Here is a 22,708-nt window from a genome sequence, read left to right as displayed (position 1 = left end):
AAACAGTTGAATTAAAATTTCTCACTTGGAAGGTGGTCATGTTGTTGGCCTTGGCATCTGCAAGGCGGGTGTCCGAATTGGCGGCTTTGTCTCACAAAAGCCCCTATCTGATTTTCCATGTGGATAGAGCAGAGTTGAGGACGCGTCCTCAATTTTTGCCTAAGGTGGTTTCATATGAACCAACCTATTGTGGTGCCGGTGGCTACGGGAGACTTGGAGGATTCCAAGTCCCTGGATGTAGTCAGGGCCTTAAAAATTTACGTAGCCAGGACGGCTCGGATTAGGAAAACAGAGGCACTGTTTGTCCTGTATGCGGCCAACAAGGTTGGCTCTCCTGCTTCTAAGCAGACTATTGCTCGCTGGATCTGTAACAAGATTCAGCAGGCTCATTCTACGGCTGGATTGCCGTTACCAAATTCGGTAAAAGCCCATTCCACTAGGAAGGTGGGCTCTTCTTGGGCGGCTGCCCGAGGCGTCTCGGCGTTACAGCTTTGCCGAGCAGCTACTTGGTTGGGTTCAAACACCTTTGCAAAATTCTACAAGTTTGATACCCTGGCTGATGAAGACCTCATGTTTGCTCAATCGGTGCTGCAGAGTCATCCGCACTCTCCCTCCCGATTTGGAGCTTTGGTATAATCCCCATGGTCCTTACGGAGTCCCTAGCATCCTCTAGGACATAAGAGAAAATAAGATTTTAAACCTACCGGTAAATATTTTTCTCCTAGTCCGTAGAAGATGCTGGGCGCCCGTCCCAGTGCGGACATATTTCTGCAAGGCTTGTATATAGTTGTTGCTTACATAAGGGTTATGTTTCAGTTGAGATCAGTCTTTGGCTGATGCTGTTTTGTTCATACTGTTAACTGGTTGCGTATATTCCAGGTTATAAGGTGTGGGCTGGTATGAATCTTGCCCTTAGATTAACAAAAATCCTTTCCTCGTACTGTCAGTCTCCTCTGGGCACAGTTTCTCTAACTGAGGTCTGGAGGAGGGGCATAGAGGGAGGAGCCAGTCCACACCCATTCTAAAGTCTTTAGAGTGCCCATGTCTCCCCCATGTCTCCCCCATGGTCCTTACGGAGTCCCCAGCATCCTCTACGGACTAGGAGAAAAAGATTTACCAGTAGGTTTAAAATCTTATTTTTTTCACGTCACCCCTAGGCCAACAAAATTCAGTAAAAAATATTAAATTAAGAAAAAAAAATTATATGTCATCCTTAGGTTCAATTGTGTGGTGAGGGAAAGAATTCGCGTCTGCTTGTCCATATATTTTATGATTGACAGCCACCCTCACTGGTTTTGTCTATTACATTAACATAAATAATTTGAATTGATCCTGGTCCACCAATCCGAGGCACCCTTGCAAGTGAGAAGTTCGATAGACTTCTTGGAAAGCAGCCACTAACCCCTATTGCACACTGTAACTGAAGCCGCTGCGGCCGCTGTAATAAATCCTTTACCTACGTACTCTGTCCCCAGTTAGCGTACACAGTTCCGTACTGTGCACGCACTTTGCGTTCACACGCCGGAATAGCTGTGCAGCTTACACTCAGTGCATACACACAGACCGACACGCTGAGAGCACGAGGCAGCTCTAGGTGTGGCAATTATACTATACAAACGCTCAACAGAAACTGAATGCGACACCAGTATTTGATTGTATGTTGTGGTCCAAAGCAGCAACAAGTAATAATATATTTGTAAAAGGGGATTACAATAAGTTCAAATATAAATGGTGCAACACAATACAATTCAATCACAGAGAGAGAGTCACACCCAATGATACATACGTTTGTTCGGCTGCGCAACCCGGATCCGGTCCTCTAGTCGATCTGGCAAGATGACCTTAGAGCAAGAGAGAGAGAGAGAGAGAGAGAGTTACCGGCCCAGGTGCAAGGTTTATATACCCTTGCCCAAAATACAATACAATGGGGTTGTATGCTCTCCACCGATTGGTTGGAGGGATGGTCGTTTACAGTACAGGAGAGGTCATTGGTCGGTTTGAAGAGATGGGCGATGCCTTGATCCAGGGGTGTGTACAGCTGGTCAGCTCTGGATTCCCACCGCATACCAAGTACATAATAAACACAAATATACCTTTAATCTGCCTTTGCGAATAACTATTCGCAACGACATGCGATCTTCTCCAAATCAACACCAAATTATTACTCATAATTATCCGAACACGTAGATACCATGCATGATGCTCTGATCAGTTACTGTCCCCTCGCATACTGTAAAGGTGTATAATTCCCTTGTTGTGCCTTGTAAATAAGTAAAAGTTGTTTTAGAAGAATGTGTATGTGTGGTTTGATTAGCCTGTGTGTGAACAGTAACTTGCCTTTGAAGATTACACAGTCTGTACAAATTCTGTACTATAAGGATAGAATATGGAACATGGCTTTGGGGGCCTTTCTATGCGATTGCATATGTCACCGTATTTACCCATACCCCACGCTAATACGCAGGGCTTCACGAGCCAATGTATGCAGCGTCCGGGTTTGCGCACGCACGGCTAATACGCAACCGCACAGAAGCCACTCTGAATGGTGTCTGTATGTGTAGTGCGGGTTTGTAATATTTTCCGACTTTGACACAAGTGTCCTGTGCCACGGCACAGTTTGAGAACCACTGCCTTTTTCGTCTCTTTGCCACTGTCAGACCCTTCTCCTTATGCCCTTGATTTTGCCACCCACTTCACATCCAAAATTGACTCCATACGACAGGACATCACATCCCACCAGACCCACAACAACCAAATTGTGACTTTTTTTTCCCCCTGTAGACTCTTTCCCCTCCCGCTACCTCTTTCTGCCTGTACCCACCTTGCCGTCCTGCCATTTCCATCTCAAAAATATTTCCAGGATCAGACCTTTAATTACCGCAGATGCTACTAAAACCCTAATTCACTCGCTTGTCATTTACAGATTGGACTACTGTAATCTCCTCCCTAATCTGGCCTCCCTAACTCTCGTCTCCACTCCAATCTAGCCTCAGTGCTACTGCCTGGCTCATCTTCCTCTCCAAACGTGCTATGTCCAGCCCCTCTCTTACAAGCTCTGCACTGGCTCTCCTTTTCAATCCAACTGAAGCCTCTTACACTCGCAAAGCCCTTACTTCCTCTCTATTTACATATCTGATCTTATCTCCCTTTAATCTCCCACCCGCCCTCTTCGGTCTGCAAATGCATGCTGACTCTCCTGCCAACTGATTACTTCCTCCCATTTCTGACTCCAAGATTTTGTCAGTGGTGCTGTCTACCTGTGGAATTCTCTACCTCTCCCTATCAGACTCCACCTCTACCAAACTTCACACGGACTCTAAAGACATACTTCTTCCTCCAACCCAGTCATCTCTCATCCTAACCATCTGTTCCATGCTCACTTCTACCCCATCTGTGTCACCCCTATCTCTCTGCCCCTCACCTTCAGAATGTAAGGTCTCGCGAGTAGGGCCCTCTTCCCTCATCTGCTTTTATCTCTTACTTAGACAATCGTCTGTTCCTTACTTCTTACACTAGTACCTACCCCTTTGATTTCTGCCACCCTGATGCTTATTTCACTGTCATGTCCCCTGATGCAGGAATGTTTATATACCATGTACTTGTTCTACATTATCTTGTACTATAAGTCGCTATTTTCTTGTTTTGCTCATTTCTTTATATGTACTGTTAGGCGCTGTGGAACGCTTGTGGCACCATATAAATAAACAATAAAAATGATATAACCAGACTGGGCATACAGAGGTGTTCTGATGATGTATTTGTTTTATGGCAGGTGCCTAGATTATAGTCCTCCTTGTCAAAACCTGATCCTGGGTCTCACATTGCAAGAGAACACAGCTAATCATTGAGCTTCCACCCTGTGAAATGTTTGTAGGTCCTAGCATTGTGTATAAACCGATGTCAATCATTTAGTTTTCTTAGAACAAAAATTACTTCTGTGCATATTTTGTAATCTAGAATTAAATTGATTAATAGTTTAAATAACTGGTTTGAAATTATGTATAATTATTATAATGATGTTGATTTTATCTGCTGGATAATATCAGTGATTAGTCTCTTATTTGCACATAAATGTGAAACATTCTGCCATGAACTACAGCTATCATTGGAGACTAACTATTAACAATCCAGTCATTATTGACACCTCATTTTCCCTGCTTTAGGCTGTTGTCAAAGCGATGGAGCTGCTTGCTCAGCAGGGCAAAATCAAAGAGAAAGTGTATGGGAAGCAGAAAATCTACTTTGCAGATCAGGTGAGTGAAAGCTGGATACCCAGGTCCGCTGAACCGCCTTCGTCCACACAGACAGGGTCGTCTGTAATTCCTGTGTTTGTTACATAAATTAGGAGAAGTTTCCCAGTGTGAGTGACTTAGAAATCAAGAATCTGGACGTCCAGATTACAGAAATTACCAGTAAGGTGCAGAATACCCAGCAGAGCTGCCGACAACTGGAGTCAGGTTTGAGACTTACTACTGGTTATTTCTCATGTTCTCTTATAGTTTTGTGTAATCTGGTCCAATATAGTGTCACCAACAGCAAAGCAACTAACATACCGTAACTTTTATTAAATGCCTTAGTCCATTCTACCCGGAATTCCCAATCTTTTATTCTGATCTCAGTAGAAAACAAAATCCCAGTACATGACCAGTAGGGGTAAAATCTGTCTTTTGCGCGGTAGTATAGTATATGTGTACTGGTGTGATAGAATACAAGGCCAGGCAAAACTTGTGCCTCCTGTCTCGGGGATTATCTTTGTGCATACAAAGAACCTACCACAAACCACATCCACCTCTGGATCGTTGACTAGGTACTCTACTCTCCTACTCACAATGCAGCACTCCCATCAGCGGCGCATACAAGGTACTACCCTTTACAGCTACATGCATCAGGGTCTTGCCTGAATGTTGTGAGCCCTGACAGCAGATGCAGCACTGTTTCTATTTCCACTGTGCCAGTGTAGAGGTGCTTTCATCCCACTGTTCAATTCTATAGCAAAACGGGGGACAGCAGATACTGATGCATATCAGTACACAGGATCGATATTACCTATCTCCCCTTGATTAGTGATTATGCTCTAAACTGGATTTATGCATTTCTGATTACCAACAGCTAGTGGTTATATGGGCAAATGTTAAAACAGCCCTCTGCTCCAATACTGTAGAGGAGATTGACATAATCGGTTATGGTCTATTGCAGAGGTTCCAAAGTGCGGTACTCAAATCACCCTAACAGTCCAGATTTTAGGTATATCCATGGCTCAGCACAGATGGTTAAATCAAATTGACTAAGGTGCTAATTAAGTCACCTGTGGCCAAGCATGGATACATTTAAAACCAGGACCGTTGGGGTGCCTTGGGGACCGCATTTGGGAACCTCTGGTCTATTGATTACATTTCTTACCTTTTTCAGATATCTGTAGCATCAGCCATTATTCTGCATTTGTTTTGTGGTGTGCTATTTTAATCTAAGACAATATCTGTGAGAAGTGAAAGAGAATAGACAAGATAATAACATTAAAGGGCCGTATTGACGGCCCGATTTGGGGAGAGATGTGTGCTGAGCGAACCGCTCAGCACACATCTCTCCCCCCGCTCAGCACAGCACGATGTGTGCTGAGCGTGCGGGGGGAGACGGGGGGCCACTCACTTCACCCAATGGGTGAAGTGAGCGACTTGCTAGATTGGCCTGCATGCAGGCCAATCTAGCACCAGCGATAGCGATGCGCGGGGCTGCGCATCACTATCGTTGTGAGGGGTACACACGGAGCAATCGTTGCTTAAAATCTAAGCAATCGCTCAGTGAGTACCCCCCTTAAGAGTATCTGTATATACTGACATTTCTCTAACGTCCGTAGTGGATGCTGGGGACTCCGTAAGGACCATGGGGAATAGACGGGCTCCGCAGGAGACAGGGCACTTTAAGAAAGAATTTGGATACTGGTGTGCTCTGGCTCCTCCCTCTATGTCCCTCCTCCAGACCTCAGTTTGAATCTGTGCCCGGACGAGCTGGGTGCTACTTAGTGAGCTCTCCTGAGCTTGCTATAAGAAAGTATTTTGTTAGGTTTTTTATTTTCAGGGAGCTCTGCTGGCAACAGACTCCCTGCATCGTGGGACTGAGGGGAGAGAAGCAGCCCTACTCTCTGAAGATAGGTCCTGCTTCTTAGGCTACTGGACACCAAAAGCTCCAGAGGGATCGTACACAGGATCTCACCCTTTGTTGTCCGATCCCGGAGCCGCGCCGCCGTCCCCCTCGCAGAGCCGGAAGACAGAAGCCGGGTGAAAGAAGCAGCTGTGCGCCATTGCTCCCACACTACACCCACATACTCCGGTCACTGTAAGGGTGCGGGGCGCCCTGGGCAGCAATTAGAGACCTCTTTGGCAAAAGTTTGCATAATATACAGTTGGGCACTGTATATATGCAGTGATCGCGCTGAGACCAAAAAAAAGTGGGTCCCAGGGACCCCTCACTTTTAAAAATTGGGGTCCTACTTGTCCTTTTCTGGGTCCCATCGGAATGAAGGTTTTAATTAGTCTAATTAATGATTCAAACATAAAAACACAAACTTGATTTGGACACTACAAAAGGGGTGCAAGGGGGAGGATGGGGTGACGATGCTGCTGGGCTGTGTAGCATACAGGACACCCCGCACTTTAGATGTAATTAGACATTTTGGTGACCTTGTGGCAGAAAGAGAATTGGTTCTCCCGCACTGAGACTGAAAACTGCGACAGTGCGCGCCGAAGGCTCGCTGAAATTTTTTAGGGGTGTAGCTTCGTGGGGAAGGGGCGTGGTCACATAATAGTACCAATTCACATTATTCCACACAGTAGTGCCGCTTATACACATTGCACCACGTATAACCTCCTATACACACTGAGCCAAGGAGAGCACGTTATTCACATTGCACCAGGTAGAGCACGTTATACACATTGCGCCACACATTGCACCAGGTAGAGCACGTTATACGTATTGCGCCAGGTAGAGCACGTTATTCACATTGCGCCAGGCAGAGCACGTTATTCACATTGCGCCAGGTAGAGCACGTTATACGTATTGCGCCAGGCAGAGCACGTTATTCACATTGCGCCAGGCAGAGCACGTTATTCACATTGCGCCAGGCAGAGCACGTTATTCACATTGCGCCAGGCAGAGCACGTTATTTACATTTCGCCAGGCAGAGCACGTTATACACATTGCGCCAGGCAGAGCACGTTATTCACATTGCGCCAGGTAGAGCACTTAACAATTATATGATTAAAAAACAGGACAACATTATTAAATAATACATTTTCTATATGTAATGGCTTTATGGTGCCGCTATAATAGAGCCCCAGACTGGATTTAGACACTACAAAAGTGTTGTGGGGGAGGGTGACAATGCTGCTGGGCTGTTATCATATCGGAAGTATGCATTCAGGATCCTGACTGTCGGGATCCCAGCAGCCGTAATACCGATGCCGGAATCCTGACAGCAGCCACAATACCAACGCTGGCATCCAGAGGTGATCAGGATCCTGGCAACGATATAGCGACAGTCAGGATCCTGAAGGGAAGTATGCACTGCCGCCACTGGTTTAGCGTGCGGATGGGAAGGGGGGGGGGGGGTTAGGATATGGTGTTGGGGAGGGTTAGGCTGCAGAGGGGGGGGGGGGGGGGGTATAAGTGTTAGGCACTAAGGGGGTGGGTTAGGTTTAGGCTGCGGGAAACGGAGGGTAAGGGGTGGGAGGTTAGGGTACCCTCTGCACTCGTCACTCTTGTCGGCTTTGCTGCGATCGGGATGCTGGTGTCGGTATACTAAATCCCAACATCCTGACGACGACTTCGGACACTTGGTACAACCACTGGATTTGAGTCATGCTGCCTGTAATTTATGTGCTGACTGATCAACTTCAGTGACACTCACTGTGCTGGCTGCCTTTACAGTAACCAGCGGCAACCAGCAGTAACCAACAGCAACCAGCAGTAACCAACAAAGGCAGCCAGAACAGTGAGAGTCACTGAAGTTGATCAGTCAGCACATAAATTACAGGCAGCATGACTCGAACCAGTGGTTGTATCAAGGGTCCTGTATGCTGCAGAGACCAGCAGCACTGTCACCCTCTCGCCTCAGCCCCACTCCATACCACAAAAATGTTGCGTTTAACACCTGTTTGCAGGCGCCATGCAGCCCCCATCTCCGCCATCCCACCGATATGAGCAGCCCCCCAGCCGCCACCGCAAGTCCAGCTCACCCCTCCGCACAGTCCCCGGTCACCGGCGTTCAACATCCCCGCAGCACAGTGTGTAGCGCGCCGCAGAGCCGTCCTCACTGTCTGTCCGGCTCCGTGAAGCTCCAGCGGGTGATCGGCGGGGGGGGGGGGGGGGGCGTCCTCACTCTGTCCGGCTCCGTGAAGCTCCAGCGGGTGATCGGCGGGGCGTCCTCACTCTGTCCGGCTCCGTGAAGCTCCAGCGGGTGATCGGCTGGGGGGGCGTCCTCACTCTGTCCGGCTCCGTGAAGCTCCAGCGGGTGATCGGCGGGGGGGGGGGGGGGCGTCCTCACTCTGTACGGCTCCGTGAAGCTCCAGCGGGTGATCGGCGGGGGTGGGGGGCGTCCTCACTCTGTCCGGCTCCGTGAAGCTCCAGCGGGTGATGGGGGGGAAGGGGGGCGTCCTCACTCCGGGTACGTCTCTTCCTGTAGCGCGTAAAAACGCGCTATAGCGCGTATTTTGCGATCACTGTATATGTATGAGCCCCCGCCAAAATTGTACATGAAAGCGGGACAGAAGCCCGCCGTCGAGGGGGCGGGGCTTCTTCCTCAGCACTCACCAGCACTCACCAACAAGTTACTGTGTTATTCCTGGGTTAATAGCGCTGGGGTGTGTGCTGGCATACTCTCTCTCTGTCTCTCCAAAGGGCAGCGTGGACAGGTACCTTATCAGCAGAGATTGAGACCCTAGTATGTATATATATGTATATATATGTATATATATATATATATATATATATATATATATATATATATATATATATATATATTAAAGATGCTGTCTTAAGAGATATGTATATATAAAACATGCCCAAAGAGACATGAGTATACTGGGTCCTAGAGTCAAAGCTATGTCGATTTCTGCTTGACGTGTCCTGTAGAATATGCAATGGACAGATGATGCCGACTTAAGAGGCATATGGAAGGCTGAGGATTGTGTGGAGAAGGGTTCTCGGACCTGGTCTCCACAGCTATAGCTGGTAATTCTGATATTTTGCCTTATATTCCTGCACAGCCTAGGAAAGCACGACATTATCAAATGCAGCCTTTCGAATAAAGAAACAAGAAAGTCCGAGGTGCGTCTTTTCTTGCCAGAGGCGGGGGCAGAGGAAAGAAGCTGCACAACACAGCTAGTTCACAGGAACAGAAGTCCTCCCCGGCCTCTACAAAAATCCACCGCATGTTGCTGGGCTCCACAGGCGGAGCTAGGCCCGGTGGGGGCACGCCTTCGTAAGTTCAGCCACAAGTGGTTTCACTCCCTGTTAGATCCCTGGGCAATAGTTATTGTGTCTCAGGGATACAAGCTGGACTTTGAGAAGATGCCCCCTCACCGACGGCCCTGCCGGCTTCCCTTCACGAGAGGGAAACAGTGTTAACTGCAATTCACAAATTGTATCTTCAACAGGTGGTGGTCAAGGTTCCCCTCCTTCAACAAGGAGGGGGTTATTATTCGACCATGTTGTAGTCCCGAAACCAGACGGTTCGGTCAGACCCATATTGAATTTAAAATCCCTGAACATACACCTGAAAAGGTTCAAGTTCAAGATGGAATCGCTAAGAGCGGTCATTGCAAGCCTGAAAGGGGGAGATTTTATGGTGACTCGGGACATAAAGGATGCATACCTTCATGTCCCCATTTATCCACCTCATCAGGCGTACCTCAGAATTGCGGTACGGGATTGTCATTACCAATTTCAGACGTTGCCGTTTGGTCTCTCCACGGCCTTGAGAATATTCACCAAGGTAATGGCGGAAATGGTGCTCCTGCGGAAGCAAGGTGTCACTATTATCACGTACTTGGACGATCTCCTCATAAAAGCGAGATCAAGAGAGCAGTTGCTGAACAGCGTATCACTTTCTTTGGAAGTGTAACGGCAACACGGCTGGATTCTATATATTCCAAAGTCGCAGTTGGTTCCTACAGCTCATCTGCCTCTCCTAGGCATGATCCTAGACACAGACCAGAAAAGGGTTAATCTCCCGATAGAGAGAGCTCAGGAGCTCGTGACACTGGTCAGGAATCTATTAAAACCAAAACAGGTGTCAGTGCATCACTGCACTCGAGTCCTGGGAAGGAGGGTGGCATCATACGAGGCCATTCCCTTCGGCAGGTTCCATGCGAGGATCTTCCAATGGGACTTACTGGACAAGTGGTCCGGATCACATCTTCAGATTAATCACCCTATCCCCCAGGGCCAGGGTGTCTCTCCTGTGGTGGCTGCATAGTGCTCACCTTCTCGGAGGTCGCAGATTCGGTATTCAGGACTGGGTCCTGGGGACCACGGATGCAAGCCTCCGAGGGTGGGGGGCAGTCGCATAGGGAAGAAATTTCCAAGGGCTGTGGTCAAGGCAGGAGATTTGCCTTCACATCAATATCCTGGAACTAAGGGCCATATACAACGCCCTAAGTCAAGCGGAGACCCTGCTTCGCGACCAACCGGTTCTGATTCAGTCAGACAATATCACCGCAGTGGCTCATGTAAAACCGCCAAGGCGGCACAAGGAGCAGGGTGGCGATGGTAGAAGCCACCAGAATTCTTCGCTGGGCGGAGAATCCCGTAAGCGCCCTGTCAGCAGTGTTCATTCCGGGAGTGGACAACTGGGAAGCAGACTTCCTAAGCAGGCGCGACCTCCACCCGGGAGAGTGGGGACTTCATCAAGAAGTCTTCATGCAGATTGCAAGTCGGTGGGAACTGCCACAGGTGGACATGATGGCATCCCGCCTCAACAAAAAGCTGCAGAGATATTACGCCAGGTCAAGAGACCCTCAGGCGATAGCTGTGGACGCACTGGTGACACCGTGGGTGTTCCCGTCGGTCTATGTATTTCCTCCTCTTCCTCTCATACCCAAGGTGCTGAGAATCATAAGGAAAAGAGGAGTGAGAACAATACTCTTTGTTCCGGATTGGCCAAGAAGGACTTGGTATCCAGATCTGCAAGAAATGCTCACAGAGGACCTGTGGCCTCTGCCTCTAAGACAGGACTTGTGCAACGGTATCCGTTCAGGTGGTCGACCATGTTATGGTCGACAGTCATTAGGTCGACCACTATTGGTCGACATTGACATGGACACATGGTCAACACATGTAAGGTCGACTCATGAAAACATGAGTTTTTTTTAACTTTTTTTTTTCTGTTGGGGAACTTTTCCATACTTTACGATCCACGTGGACTACGATTGGAACGGTAATCTGTGCCGAGCGAAGCGAAGGCACCATGCTCGAAGCGCGAGCCATGCGAGGGGACGCGGTGCACTAATTGGGGTTCCCAGTCACTTTACGCAAAAAAAGCTAAAAAAACTCATGTCGACCTTTTCATGTGTCGACCTTTTCATGTGTCGACCATGTGTCCATGTCGACCATGTCAATGTCGACCAATAGTGGTCGACCTAATGACTGTCGACCATTCATACCGGAACCTTGTGCAACAGGGGCCCTGTCTGTTCCTAGACTTACCGCGGCTGCGTTTGACGGCATGGCGGTTGAACGCCGGATCCTAGCAGAAAAAGGCATTCCGGATGAGGTCATTCCTACGCTGATAGAGGCTAGGAAGGATGTGACGGCTCAACATTATCACCGTATATGGCGAAAATATGTTGCTTGGTGTGAGGCCAGGAATGCCCCTACGGAGGAATTCCAGCTGGGCCGTTTCCTTCACTTCCTACAGTCGAGAGTGACTTTGGGCCTGAAATTGGGTTCCATTAAGGTCCAGATTACGGTCCTATCCATTTTCTTTCAAAAAGAACTGGCTTCTCTTCCTGAAGTTCAGACGTTGTAAAGGGAGTTCTGCATATTCAGCCCCCTTTTGTGCCTCCAGTGGCACCTTGGGATCTTAACGTGGTGTTGAGTTTCCTGAAGTCACACTGGTTTGAGCCACTCAAAACCGTGGAGTTAAAATTTCTCACGTGGAAGGTGGTCATGCTATTAGCCTTGGCTTCAGCTAGGCGTGTGTCAGAATTAGCGGCTTTGTCACATAAAAGCCCCGATCTGGTTTTCCATATGGACAGGGCAGAATTGCGGACCCGTCCACAATTTCTGCCAAAAGTGGTGTCATCTTTTCATATGAACCAACCTATTGTGGTGCCTGTGGCTACTCGTGACTTGGAGGATTCCGAGTTGCTGGATGTGGTCAGGGCTTTGAAGGTTTATGTAGCCAGAACGGCTAGAGTCAGGAAAACTGAGTCGCTGTTTATCTTGTATGCATCCAACAAGCTGGGTGCTCCTGCTTCAAAGCAAACTATTGCTCGCTGGATCTGTAACACGATTCGGCAGGCTCATTTTGCGGCTGGTTTGCCGCTTCCAAAATCAGTAAAAGCCCCCTCCACAAGGAAGGTGGGCTCTTCTTGGGCGGCTGCCCGAGGGGTCTTGGCATTACAGCTTTGCCGAGCAGCTACTTGGTCAGGTTCAAACACTTTTGCAAAGTTTTAAAAGTTTGATACCCTGGCTGAGGAGGACCTTGTGTTTGCTCATTCGGTGCTGCAGAGTCATCCGCACTCTCCCGCCCGTTTGGGAGCTTTGGTATAATCCCCGTGGTCTTTACGGAGTCCCCAGCATCCACTAGGACGTTAGAGAAAATAAGATTTTACTTACCGGTAAATCTATTTCTCGTAGTCCGTAGTGGATGCTGGGCGCCCGTCCCAAGTGCGGACTTCTTCTGCAATACTTGTATATAGTTATTGCTTAAATAAGGGTTATGTTGTGGTTGCATCGGGGTTGATCTGATGCTCCGTTGTTGTTCATACTGTTAACTGGGTAAGTTTATCACAAGTTATACGGTGTGATTGGTGTGACTGGTATGAGTCTTGCCCTGGATTCCAAAATCCTTTCCTTGTACTGTCAGCTCTTCCGGGCACAGTTTCTCTAAAGTGCCCTGTCTCCTGCAGAGCCCGTCTATTCCCCATGGTCCTTGCCGTTCGTCCCGGAGCCGCGCCGCCGTCCTCCTCGCAGAGCCGGAAGATAGAAGCCGGGTGAGTATGTGAAGAAAGACTTCAGAGGCGGCAGAAGACTTCAGATCTTCATTGAGGTAATGCTGCGCGCCATTGCTCCCACACAACACACACACGGCAGGCACTGTAAGGGTGCAGGGCGCAGGGGGGGTGCCCTGGGCAGCAATAAGAACCTCCATATCTGGCTTAAAAATGATATATACAGGCTGGGCACTGGATATAAGAGATCCCCCGCCAGTTTTGAAAATTTTTCAGCGGGACCGAAGCCCGCCGCTGAGGGGGCGGAGCTTGTTCCTCAGCGCTCACCGGCGCCATTTTCTCCACCGCACACCGCTGAGAGAAAGCTCCCCGGACTCTCCCCTGCTTACACGGTGAAAGAGGGTTTTTAAAGAAGGGGGGGGCACATAATTTGGCGCAGATAAGGATAAACAGCGCTATCTGGGTAAACATATGGTGTTTTTTTTCCCTGGGTCATTAGCGCTGGGTGTGTGCTGGCATACTCTCTCTCTCTGTCTCTCCAAAGGGCCTTAAGGGGGAACTGTCTTCAGATAAGAGGATTCCCTGAGTGTGTGGTGTGTCGGTACGCGTGTGTCGGCATGTCTGAGGTAGAAGGCTATCCTAGGGAGGAGGTGGAGCAAATGACTGTGGTGTCTCCGTCGGCGACACCGACACCTGACTGGTTGGATATGTGGAATGTTTTAAGTGCTAATGTGAATTTATTGCACAAAAGGTTGGACAAAGCTGAGTCCAGGGAATGTACAGGGTGTCAAGCCCTGCCTGCCCCTATGTCACAGGGACCTTCGGGGTCTCAAAAGCGCCCACTATCCCAAATTGTAGACACGGATACCGACACGGATTCTGACTCCAGTGTCGACTACGATGATGCAAAGTTACAGCCAAAATTGGCTAAAAGTATTCAATATATGATTATTGCAATAAAAGATGTTTTGCATATCACAGAGGACCCCCCTGTCCCTTACACGAGGGTTCACATGTATAAGGAAAATAAACCTGAGGTTACCTTTCCCCCGTCTCATGAGCTGAACGAGTTATTTGAAAAGGCTTGGGAATCTCCAGACAAAAAACTGCAGATTCCCAAAAGGATTCTTATGGCGCATCCTTTCCCCGAATAAGGACAGGATACGGTGGGAATCCGCCCCAAGGGTGGACAAAGCGTTGACACGCTAGTCCAAAAAGGTAGCGCTGCCATCCCAAGATACGGCTACCCTCAGGGATCCTGCTGATCGCAAGCAGGAGACTACCTTGAAGTCCATTTACACACATTCTGGTACCTTACTCAGACTGGCGATTGCGTCGGCTTGGGTTTGTAGCGCTGTAATAGCGTGGACAGATACCTTATCGGCGGAAATTGATACCCTGGATAAGGATACCATGTTATTGACCCTGGGTCATATTAAAGATGCTGTCTTATATATGAGAGATGCTCAAAGAGACATTGGCCTACTGGGTTCTAGAGTCAACGCTATGGCGATTTCTGCCAGACGAGTCCTATGGACCCGGCAATGGACAGGTGATGCCGACTCCAAAAGATGTCAAAGTCGAAAAATATTGTAATGCATATGCCTTGTACTAACCCCATGCACATGCCCGCTGCTCGTGCACTTAGTCTGCCGTGCGTGCACATATCCGCAATTTGCGTAGGATCGCTCCGGCGATCATGCGCGTGATATGGGTATTTACGGCGGAGTTTGTGAGCGCATAGAGGGTTATCAGAACATTACATATTTAACCCAAATAGTGCACATTGTACACACAGCCCCCTGCACCACATCAGAAAGAAATAGCTGTTTAAAATGGTAACAGAACAAAGGGATTCACCTTTACAGGATAGGAGGGGACAGAACAAGGTTACAAGGTGGTGTTTGGTATCCAGCTGTAGGGTATTTTAAGGGAAACATTCTGGTGTTGGTTTGAGGAAGATCGCATGTTCCTGTGGATAGTTAGATGCAGAATATAGGTTTAAACTGTATTTACTGTATATTATGTATGCTGGGGGAATCCAGAGGAGACCACCCACAAGAGCAGTTGAGAAAGACATAGCCCACTTTTTCAAATCCACCTATGACCTCTTCTGTAATGTAAAGACACATACCTGTGTCCAATGGACAATGAGATTACATTGACCATTGTATTGTGTATGCATGTTGTGTATAAAAAGCCCATTGTTGCCTGGCCGGTCAGAAGACTGAACGCTATCTGTATGACCAGCGGAGGACCCGCCAGGTTGCGCTTGCGAACATTCTCACGTATGTACATTCTCTGTAGCCATTATTCTGTTTAGATTTACTTGTTAGCTTGTAGTGTATGATTTGTACTGTTTACCTTTTGGAATTAATCCACTGTGGCCTTAGAACCCTTTGGTTTCAACTACAAATCAGTGTTGCGTCTTCACTTTCCTGCAAGGGTCTTAGAGTGTATTTATCTGTATAAGGTGTATAAGTATTGATAAGGTGTACGCACTGCGGTTACTTTATACCGTCAGTGCTACTTAAGGTTTAAAGATATAACATCGTTGCAGTACTTTGTTGTTAAGGGTTTAAAGTGTAATCATATCATCACATTGTATCATTAACAAGATTTAAAGGTTATCAATTGTGTGTGCGCACGCTGTGTGTACTCTGTACACTCAGCGCGGCGTGTGTACGCCAAGTACGTACCACGTGCAGGACTCTGTACGCAAATAGCGTACAAAATGCGTAGCACGTGTATTCAGTCTAGCGGCCATAGCGGCTCCACGGTAAAAGTGTATTTAGAGGTATAGCTTTACGGTCTAAGATAATATCAACATTATCAAAGACATGGAGGTTTTACCTTACAGGGGTGAGGAATTGTTTGGGGAAGGTCTCTCGGACTTGGTTTCCACAGCTACGGCAGGTAAATCAAATTTTTTGCCTTATATTCCCTCACAGCCTAAGAAAGCGCCACATTATCAGATGCAGTCCTTTCGGTCAAATAGAAACAAGAGTACGAGGATCGTCCTTTCTTGCCAGAGGTAAAGGCAGAGGGAAAAAGCTGCCTACCACAGCTAGTTCCCAGGAGCAGAAGTCCTCCCCGGCCTCTACAAAATCCACCGCATGACGCTGGAGCTCCGCTGAGGGAGTCCGCCCCATTGGGGGCACGTCTTCGACTTTTCAGCCACATCTGGGTTCACTCACAGGTGGATCCCTGGGCAATAGAAATTGTTTCCCAGGGGTACAAGCTGGAATTCGAAGAGGTGCCTCCTCGCCGGTTTTTCAAATCGGCCCTGCCAGCTTCTCCCCCAGAAAGGGAGATAGTTTTAAATGCGATTCACAAATTGTGTCTTCAAAAGGTGGTGGTCAAAGTTCCCCTGCTTCAACAAGGGAAGAGGTATTACTCAACCCTGTTTGTAGTCCCGAAACCGGTTCGGTCAGACCCATTCTAAATTTAAAATCCTTGAGCCTATACTTGAGAAAGTTCAAGATGGAATCGCTCAGAGCGATCATCGCCAGCCTAGAAGGGGGGGATTTTATGGTATCCCTGGACATAAAGGATGCATACCTTCATGTTCCCATTTATCCGCCTCATCAGGCGTACCTGAGATTTGCGGTACAGGAGTGTCATTACCAATTTCAGACGTTGCCGTTTGGGCTTTCCACGGCCCCGAGGATTTTCACCAAGGTAATGGCGGAGATGATGGTGCTCCTGCGCAAGCAGGGTGTCACAATTATCCCATACTTGGACGATCTCCTCAGAAAAGCGAGATCACGAGAGCAGTTGTTGAACAGCGTGTCACTTTCACTGAAGGTGTTGCAGCAACACGGCTGGGTTCTCAATATCCCAAAGTCACAGTTGGTTCCTACGACTCGTTTGACCTTCTTAGGCATGATTCTGGATACGGACCAGAAAAGGGTTTATCTTCCGATAGAAAAGGCCCAGGAACTCATGACTCTGGTCAGGGACCTATTGAAGCCAAAACAGGTGTCAGTGTATCACTGCACTCCAGTCCTGGGAAAGATGGTGGCGTCTTACGAGGCCATTCCCTTCGACAGGTTCCATGCGAGGACTTTCCAATGGGACCTACTGGACAGGTGGTCCGGGTCACATCTACAGATTCATCAGTTGATCACCCTGTCCCCCAGGGCCAGGGTATCTCTCCTGTGGTGGCTGCAGAGTGCTCACCTTCTAGAGGGTCGCAGGTTCAGCATTCAGGATTGGATTCTGGTAACCACGGACGCGAGCCTCCGAGGTTGGGAAGCAGTCACACAGGGAAGAAACTTCCAAGGTCTTTGGTCAAGCCAGGAGACTTGTCTTCACATCAACGTCCTGGAGCTGAGGGCCATATACAACGCCCTTCGTCAAGCGGAGACTTTGCTTCGCGATCTACCGGTTCTGATTCAGTCAGACAACATCACCGCAGTGGCTCATGTAAACCGTCAAGGCGGCACAAGGAGCAGAGTGGCAATGCCGGAAGCCACCAGGATTCTTCGCTGGGCGGAAAATCATGTCAGCGCTCTGTCAGCAGTGTTCATTCCGGGGGTGGACAACTGGGAAGCAGATTTCCTCAGCAGACACGATCTACATCCAGGAGAGTGGGGACTTCATCAGGAAGCCTTCGCACAGATTGCAAATAGACATGATGGCGTCCCGCCTCAACAAAAAACTACAGAGGTATTGTGCCAGCTCAAGAGACCCTCAGGCGGTGGCAGTGGACGCCCTGGTGACACCGTGGGTGTTCCAGTCGGTCTATGTGTTTCCTCCTCTTCCTCTCATCCCCAAGGTGTTGAGAATCATAAGAAAAATAGGAGTACAGAGAATTCTCATTGTTCCAGATTGGCCGCGAAGGGCCTGGTATCCGGATCTGCAGGAAATGCTCACAGAAGATCCGTGGCCCCTTCCGCTAAGACAGGACCTGTTGCAACAGGGGCCCTGTCTGTTCCAAGACTTACCGCGGCTGCGTTTGACAGCATGGCGGTTGAACGCCAGATCCTAGCGGAAAAGGGTATTCCGGATGAGATCATTCCTACTCTGATAAAGGCTAGGAAGGACGTGACAGCTAAACATTATCACCGTATATGGCGGAAGTATGTTTCTTGGTGTGAGGCCAGGAAGGCTCCTACGGAAGAATTCCATCTGGGCCATTTCCTTCACTTCCTACAAACTGGAGTGAATTTGGGCCTAAAATTAGGCTCCATGAAGGTTCAGATTTCGGCCCTATCCATTTTCTTTCAGAAGGAATTAGCTTCTCTCCCAGAAGTACAGACTTTTGTGAAGGGAGTGCTGCATATTCAGCCTCCTTTTGTACCTCCGGTGGTGCCTTGGGACCTTAACGTGGTGTTGAGTTTCCTTAAGTCCCACTGGTTTGAACCACTTAAAACGGTGGAATTAAAATATCTCACTTGGAAAGTTGTTATGTTAGCCTTGGCTTCGGCTAGGCGAATGTCGGAGTTGGCGGCTTTGTCTCACAAAAGCCCCTATCTGGTTTTCCATGTGGATAGAGCAGAATTGCGGACTCGTCCTCAATTCTTGCCCAAAGTGGTTTCATATTTTCATATGAACCAACCTATTGTGGTGCCTGTGGCTACGCGAGACTTGGAGGATTCCGAGTCCCTTGATGTAGTCAGGGCTTTGAAAATTTACGTGGCCAGAACGGCTCGGGTCAGAAAAACAGAGGCACTGTTTGTCCTGTATGCAGCCAACAAGGTTGGCGCTCCTGCTTCTAAGCAGACTATTGCTCGCTGGATCTATAACACAATTCAGCAGGCTCATTCTACGGCTGGATTGCCGTTACCAAAATCTGTTAAGGGCCATTCCACTAGGAAGGTGGGCTCTTCTTGGGCGGCTGCCCGAGGCGTCTCGGCATTACAGTTGTGCCGAGCAGCTACCTGGTCGGGTTCAAACACCTTTGCAAAGTTTTACAAGTTTGATACCCTGGCTGAGGAGGACCTCATGTTTGCTCAATCGGTGCTACAGAGTCATCCGCACCCTCCCGCCCGTTTGGGAGCTTTGGTATAATCCCCATGGTCCTTACGGAGTCCCCAGCATCCTCTAGGACGTAAGAGAAAATACGATTTTAAACCTACCGGTAAATCTTTTTCTCCTAGTCCGTAGAGGATGCTGGGCGCCCATCCCAGTGCGGACTGCTTCTGCAAGACTTGTACATAGTTATTGCTTACATGAGGGTTATGTTAAAGTTTTGTTCAGTCTCTGACTGATGCTGTGTTGTTTCATGCTGTTAACTGGTTCATATAACCCAAGTTATACGGTGTGATTGGTGTGGCTGGTATGAATCTTGCCCTTGGATTAACAAAAATCCTTTCCTCGTACTGTCCGTCTCCTCTGGGCACAGTTTCTCTAACTGAGGTCTGGAGGAGGGGCATAGAGGGAGGAGCCAGTGCACACCCATACCTAAAGTTCTTTTTTTAGTGCCCATGTCTCCTGCGGAGCCCGTCTATCCCCATGGTCCTTACGGAGTCCTCAGCATCCTCTACGGACTAGGAGAAAAAGATTTACCGGTAGGTTTAAAATCTTATTTTCTCTGACGTCCTAGTGGATGCTGGGACTCCGTAAGGACCATGGGGAATAGCGGCTCCGCAGGAGACAGGGCACAAGAATAAAAGCTTTAGGATCAGGTGGTGTGCACTGGCTCCTCCCCCTATGACCCTCCTCCAAGCCTCAGTTAGATTTTTGTGCCCGAACGAGAAGGGTGCAGGCTAGGTGGCTCTCCTGAGCTGCTTAGAATAAAAGTATATTTTAGGTTTTTTATTTTCAGTGAGTCCTGCTGGCAACAGGCTCACTGCATCGTGGGACTAAGGGGAGAAGAAACGGACTCACCTGCGTGCAGAGTGGATCGGGTTTCTTAGGCTACTGGACATTAGCTCCAGAGGGACGATCACAGGTTCAGCCTGGATGGGTCCCGGAGCCGCGCCGCCGGCCCCCTTACAGAGCCAGAAGAGCGAAGAGGTCCGGTGAAATCGGCGGCAGAAGACGATCCTGTCTTCAGACTAAGGTAGCGCACAGCACCGCAGCTGTGCGCCATTGCTCTCAGCACACTTCACACTCCGGTCACTGAGGGTGCAGGGCGCTGGGGGGGAGCGCCCTGAGACGCAATATAACAGATACCTTAGGTTGGCTAAAGAATACATCACATATAGCTCTTGGGCTATATGGATGTATTTTAACCCCCTGACACTTTTTACAGAAAAAGCGGGAGATAAGGACGTCGTGAAGGGGCGGAGCCTATCTCCTCAGCACACAAGCGCCATTTTCCCTCACAGCTCCGCTGGAAGGACGGCTCCCTGACTCTCCCCTGCAGACTTGCTACTGAATCAGGGTAAAAAAGAGAAGGGGGGGCACTATTGGCAGCTAAAAACTATATAAACAGCAGCTATAAGGGAATAACACTTATATAAGGTTATCCCTGTATATATATATATAGCGCTTGGTGTGTGCTGGCAGACTCTCCCTCTGTCTCTCCAAAGGGCTTGTGGGGTCCTGTCCTCTATCAGAGCATTCCCGGTGTGTGTGCTGTGTGTCGGTATGTGTGTGTCGACATGTATGAGGAGGAAGATGATGTGGAGGCGGAGCAATTGCCTGGGTTAGTGATGTCACCTCCTAGGGAGTCGACACCTGACTGGATGATCGTATTTAAAGAATTAAGTGATAATGTCAGCACTTTGCAAAGAACGGTTGATGACATGAGACAGCCGGCAAATCAATTAGTGCCTGTCCAGGCGTCTCAGACACCGTCAGGGGCCCTAAAACGCCCGTTACCTCAGTGGGTCGACACAGACCCAGACACGGATACTGAGTCTAGTGTCGACGGTGAGGAGACAAACGTAATGTCCAGTAGGGCCACACGTTACATGATCACGGCAATGAAGGAAGCATTGAACATTTCTGACACTACAAGTACCACAAAGAAGGGTATTATGTGGGGTGTGAAAAAACTACCAATAGTTTTCCCTGAGTCAGATGAGTTAAATGAGGTGTGTGATAAAGCGTGGGTTTCCCCCGACAAAAAACTGCTAATTTCTAAAAAATTATTGGCACTATATCCTTTCCCGTTAGAGGTTAGGACACGTTGGGAAACACCCCCTAGGGTAGATAAGGCGCTCACACGTTTATCTAAACAAGTAGCGTTACCGTCTCCTGATACGGCCACCCTCAAAGAACCAGCAGATAGAAGGCTGGAAAATATTCTTAAAAGTATATACACACATACTGGTGTTATACTGCGACCAGCAATCGCTTCAGCCTGGATGTGCTGTGCTGGCGTCGCGTGGTCGGATTCCCTGACTGAAAATATTGATACCCTGGATAGGGACAATATACTGTTAACTATAGAGCATTTGAAGGATGCATTACTATATATGCGTGATGCACAGAGGGATATTTGCACCCTGGCATCAAGAGTAAGTGCTATGTCCATTTCTGCCAGAAGAGCGTTATGGACGCGACAGTGGTCAGGCGATGCGGATTCCAAACGACATATGGAAGTATTGCCGTATAAAAGGGAGGAGTTATTTGGGGCTGGTCTATCGGACCTGGTGGCCACGGCAACGGCTGGAAAATCCACCTTTTTACCCCAGGTCACTTCACATCAGCAGAAAAAGACACCGTCTTTTCAAACTCAGTCCTTTCGTTCCCATAAGTACAAGCGAGCTAAAGGCCATTCCTTCCTGCCCCGGGGCAGAGGAAGGGGAAAAAGACTGCACCATGCAGCCGCTTCCCAGGAGCAGAAGCCCTCCCCTGCTTCTGCCAAGTCTTCAGCATGACGCTGGGGCTTTACAAGCAGACTCAGACATGGTGGGGGCCCGTCTCAAGAATTTCAATGCGCAGTGGGCTCACTCGCAAGTGGACCCCTGGATTCTACAGGTGGTATCGCAGGGGTACAAACTGGAATTCGAGGCGTTTCCCCCTCGCCGGTTCCTCAAGTCTGCTCTACCAAAGTCTCCCTCCGACAGGGAGGCAGTTTTGGAAGCCATTCACAAGCTGTATTCCCAGCAGGTGATAATCAAGGTACCCCTCCTACAACAGGGATAGGGGTATTATTCCACGCTGTTTGTGGTACCGAAGCCGGACGGCTCGGTGAGACCAATTTTAAATCTGAAATCCCTGAACACTTACATAAAGAGGTTCAAATTCAAGATGGAATCACTCAGAGCGGTGATAGCAAACCTGGAAGAAGGGGACTATATGGTGTCTCTGGACATCAAGGATGCTTATCTCCACGTCCCAATCTACCCATCTCACCAAGGGTACCTCAGGTTTGTAGTACAAAACTGTCATTATCAGTTTCAGACGCTGCCGTTTGGGTTGTCCACGGCACCTCGGGTCTTTACCAAGGTAATGGCCGAAATGATGATTCTTCTTCGAAGAAAAGGCATCTTAATTATCCCTTACTGGGACGATCTCCTGATAAGGGCAAGGCCCAGGGAACAGTTAGAAGTCGGAGTAGCACTATCTCAGGTAGTGTTACGTCAGCGCGGGTGGATCCTAAATATTCCAAAATCGCAGCTGATTCCAACGACACGTCT

The 22,708-nt window shown here is 48.6% G+C and overlaps 1 protein-coding gene across 5 annotated transcripts in view; it reads left to right on the top strand.

The window, feature by feature from the left end:
- PSMC3IP (PSMC3 interacting protein) overlaps positions 1-22,708 on the top strand; it is a 101,838-nt gene that overhangs the window by 5,709 nt on the left and 73,421 nt on the right. For all 5 annotated transcript variants that reach the window (XM_063960029.1, XM_063960027.1, XM_063960031.1 and 2 more), the window contains 2 exons: positions 4,164-4,253; positions 4,346-4,457. In XM_063960029.1, coding sequence (XP_063816099.1) covers positions 4,164-4,253; positions 4,346-4,457 — 202 coding nt within the window. The remainder of the gene's footprint in view (positions 1-4,163; positions 4,254-4,345; positions 4,458-22,708) is intronic.

This window comes from Pseudophryne corroboree, chromosome 3 (genome assembly GCF_028390025.1).
Source record: "Pseudophryne corroboree isolate aPseCor3 chromosome 3, aPseCor3.hap2, whole genome shotgun sequence".
NCBI lineage: Eukaryota > Metazoa > Chordata > Amphibia > Anura > Myobatrachidae > Pseudophryne > Pseudophryne corroboree.
This window is presented reverse-complemented; position numbering and strand designations above follow the sequence as displayed.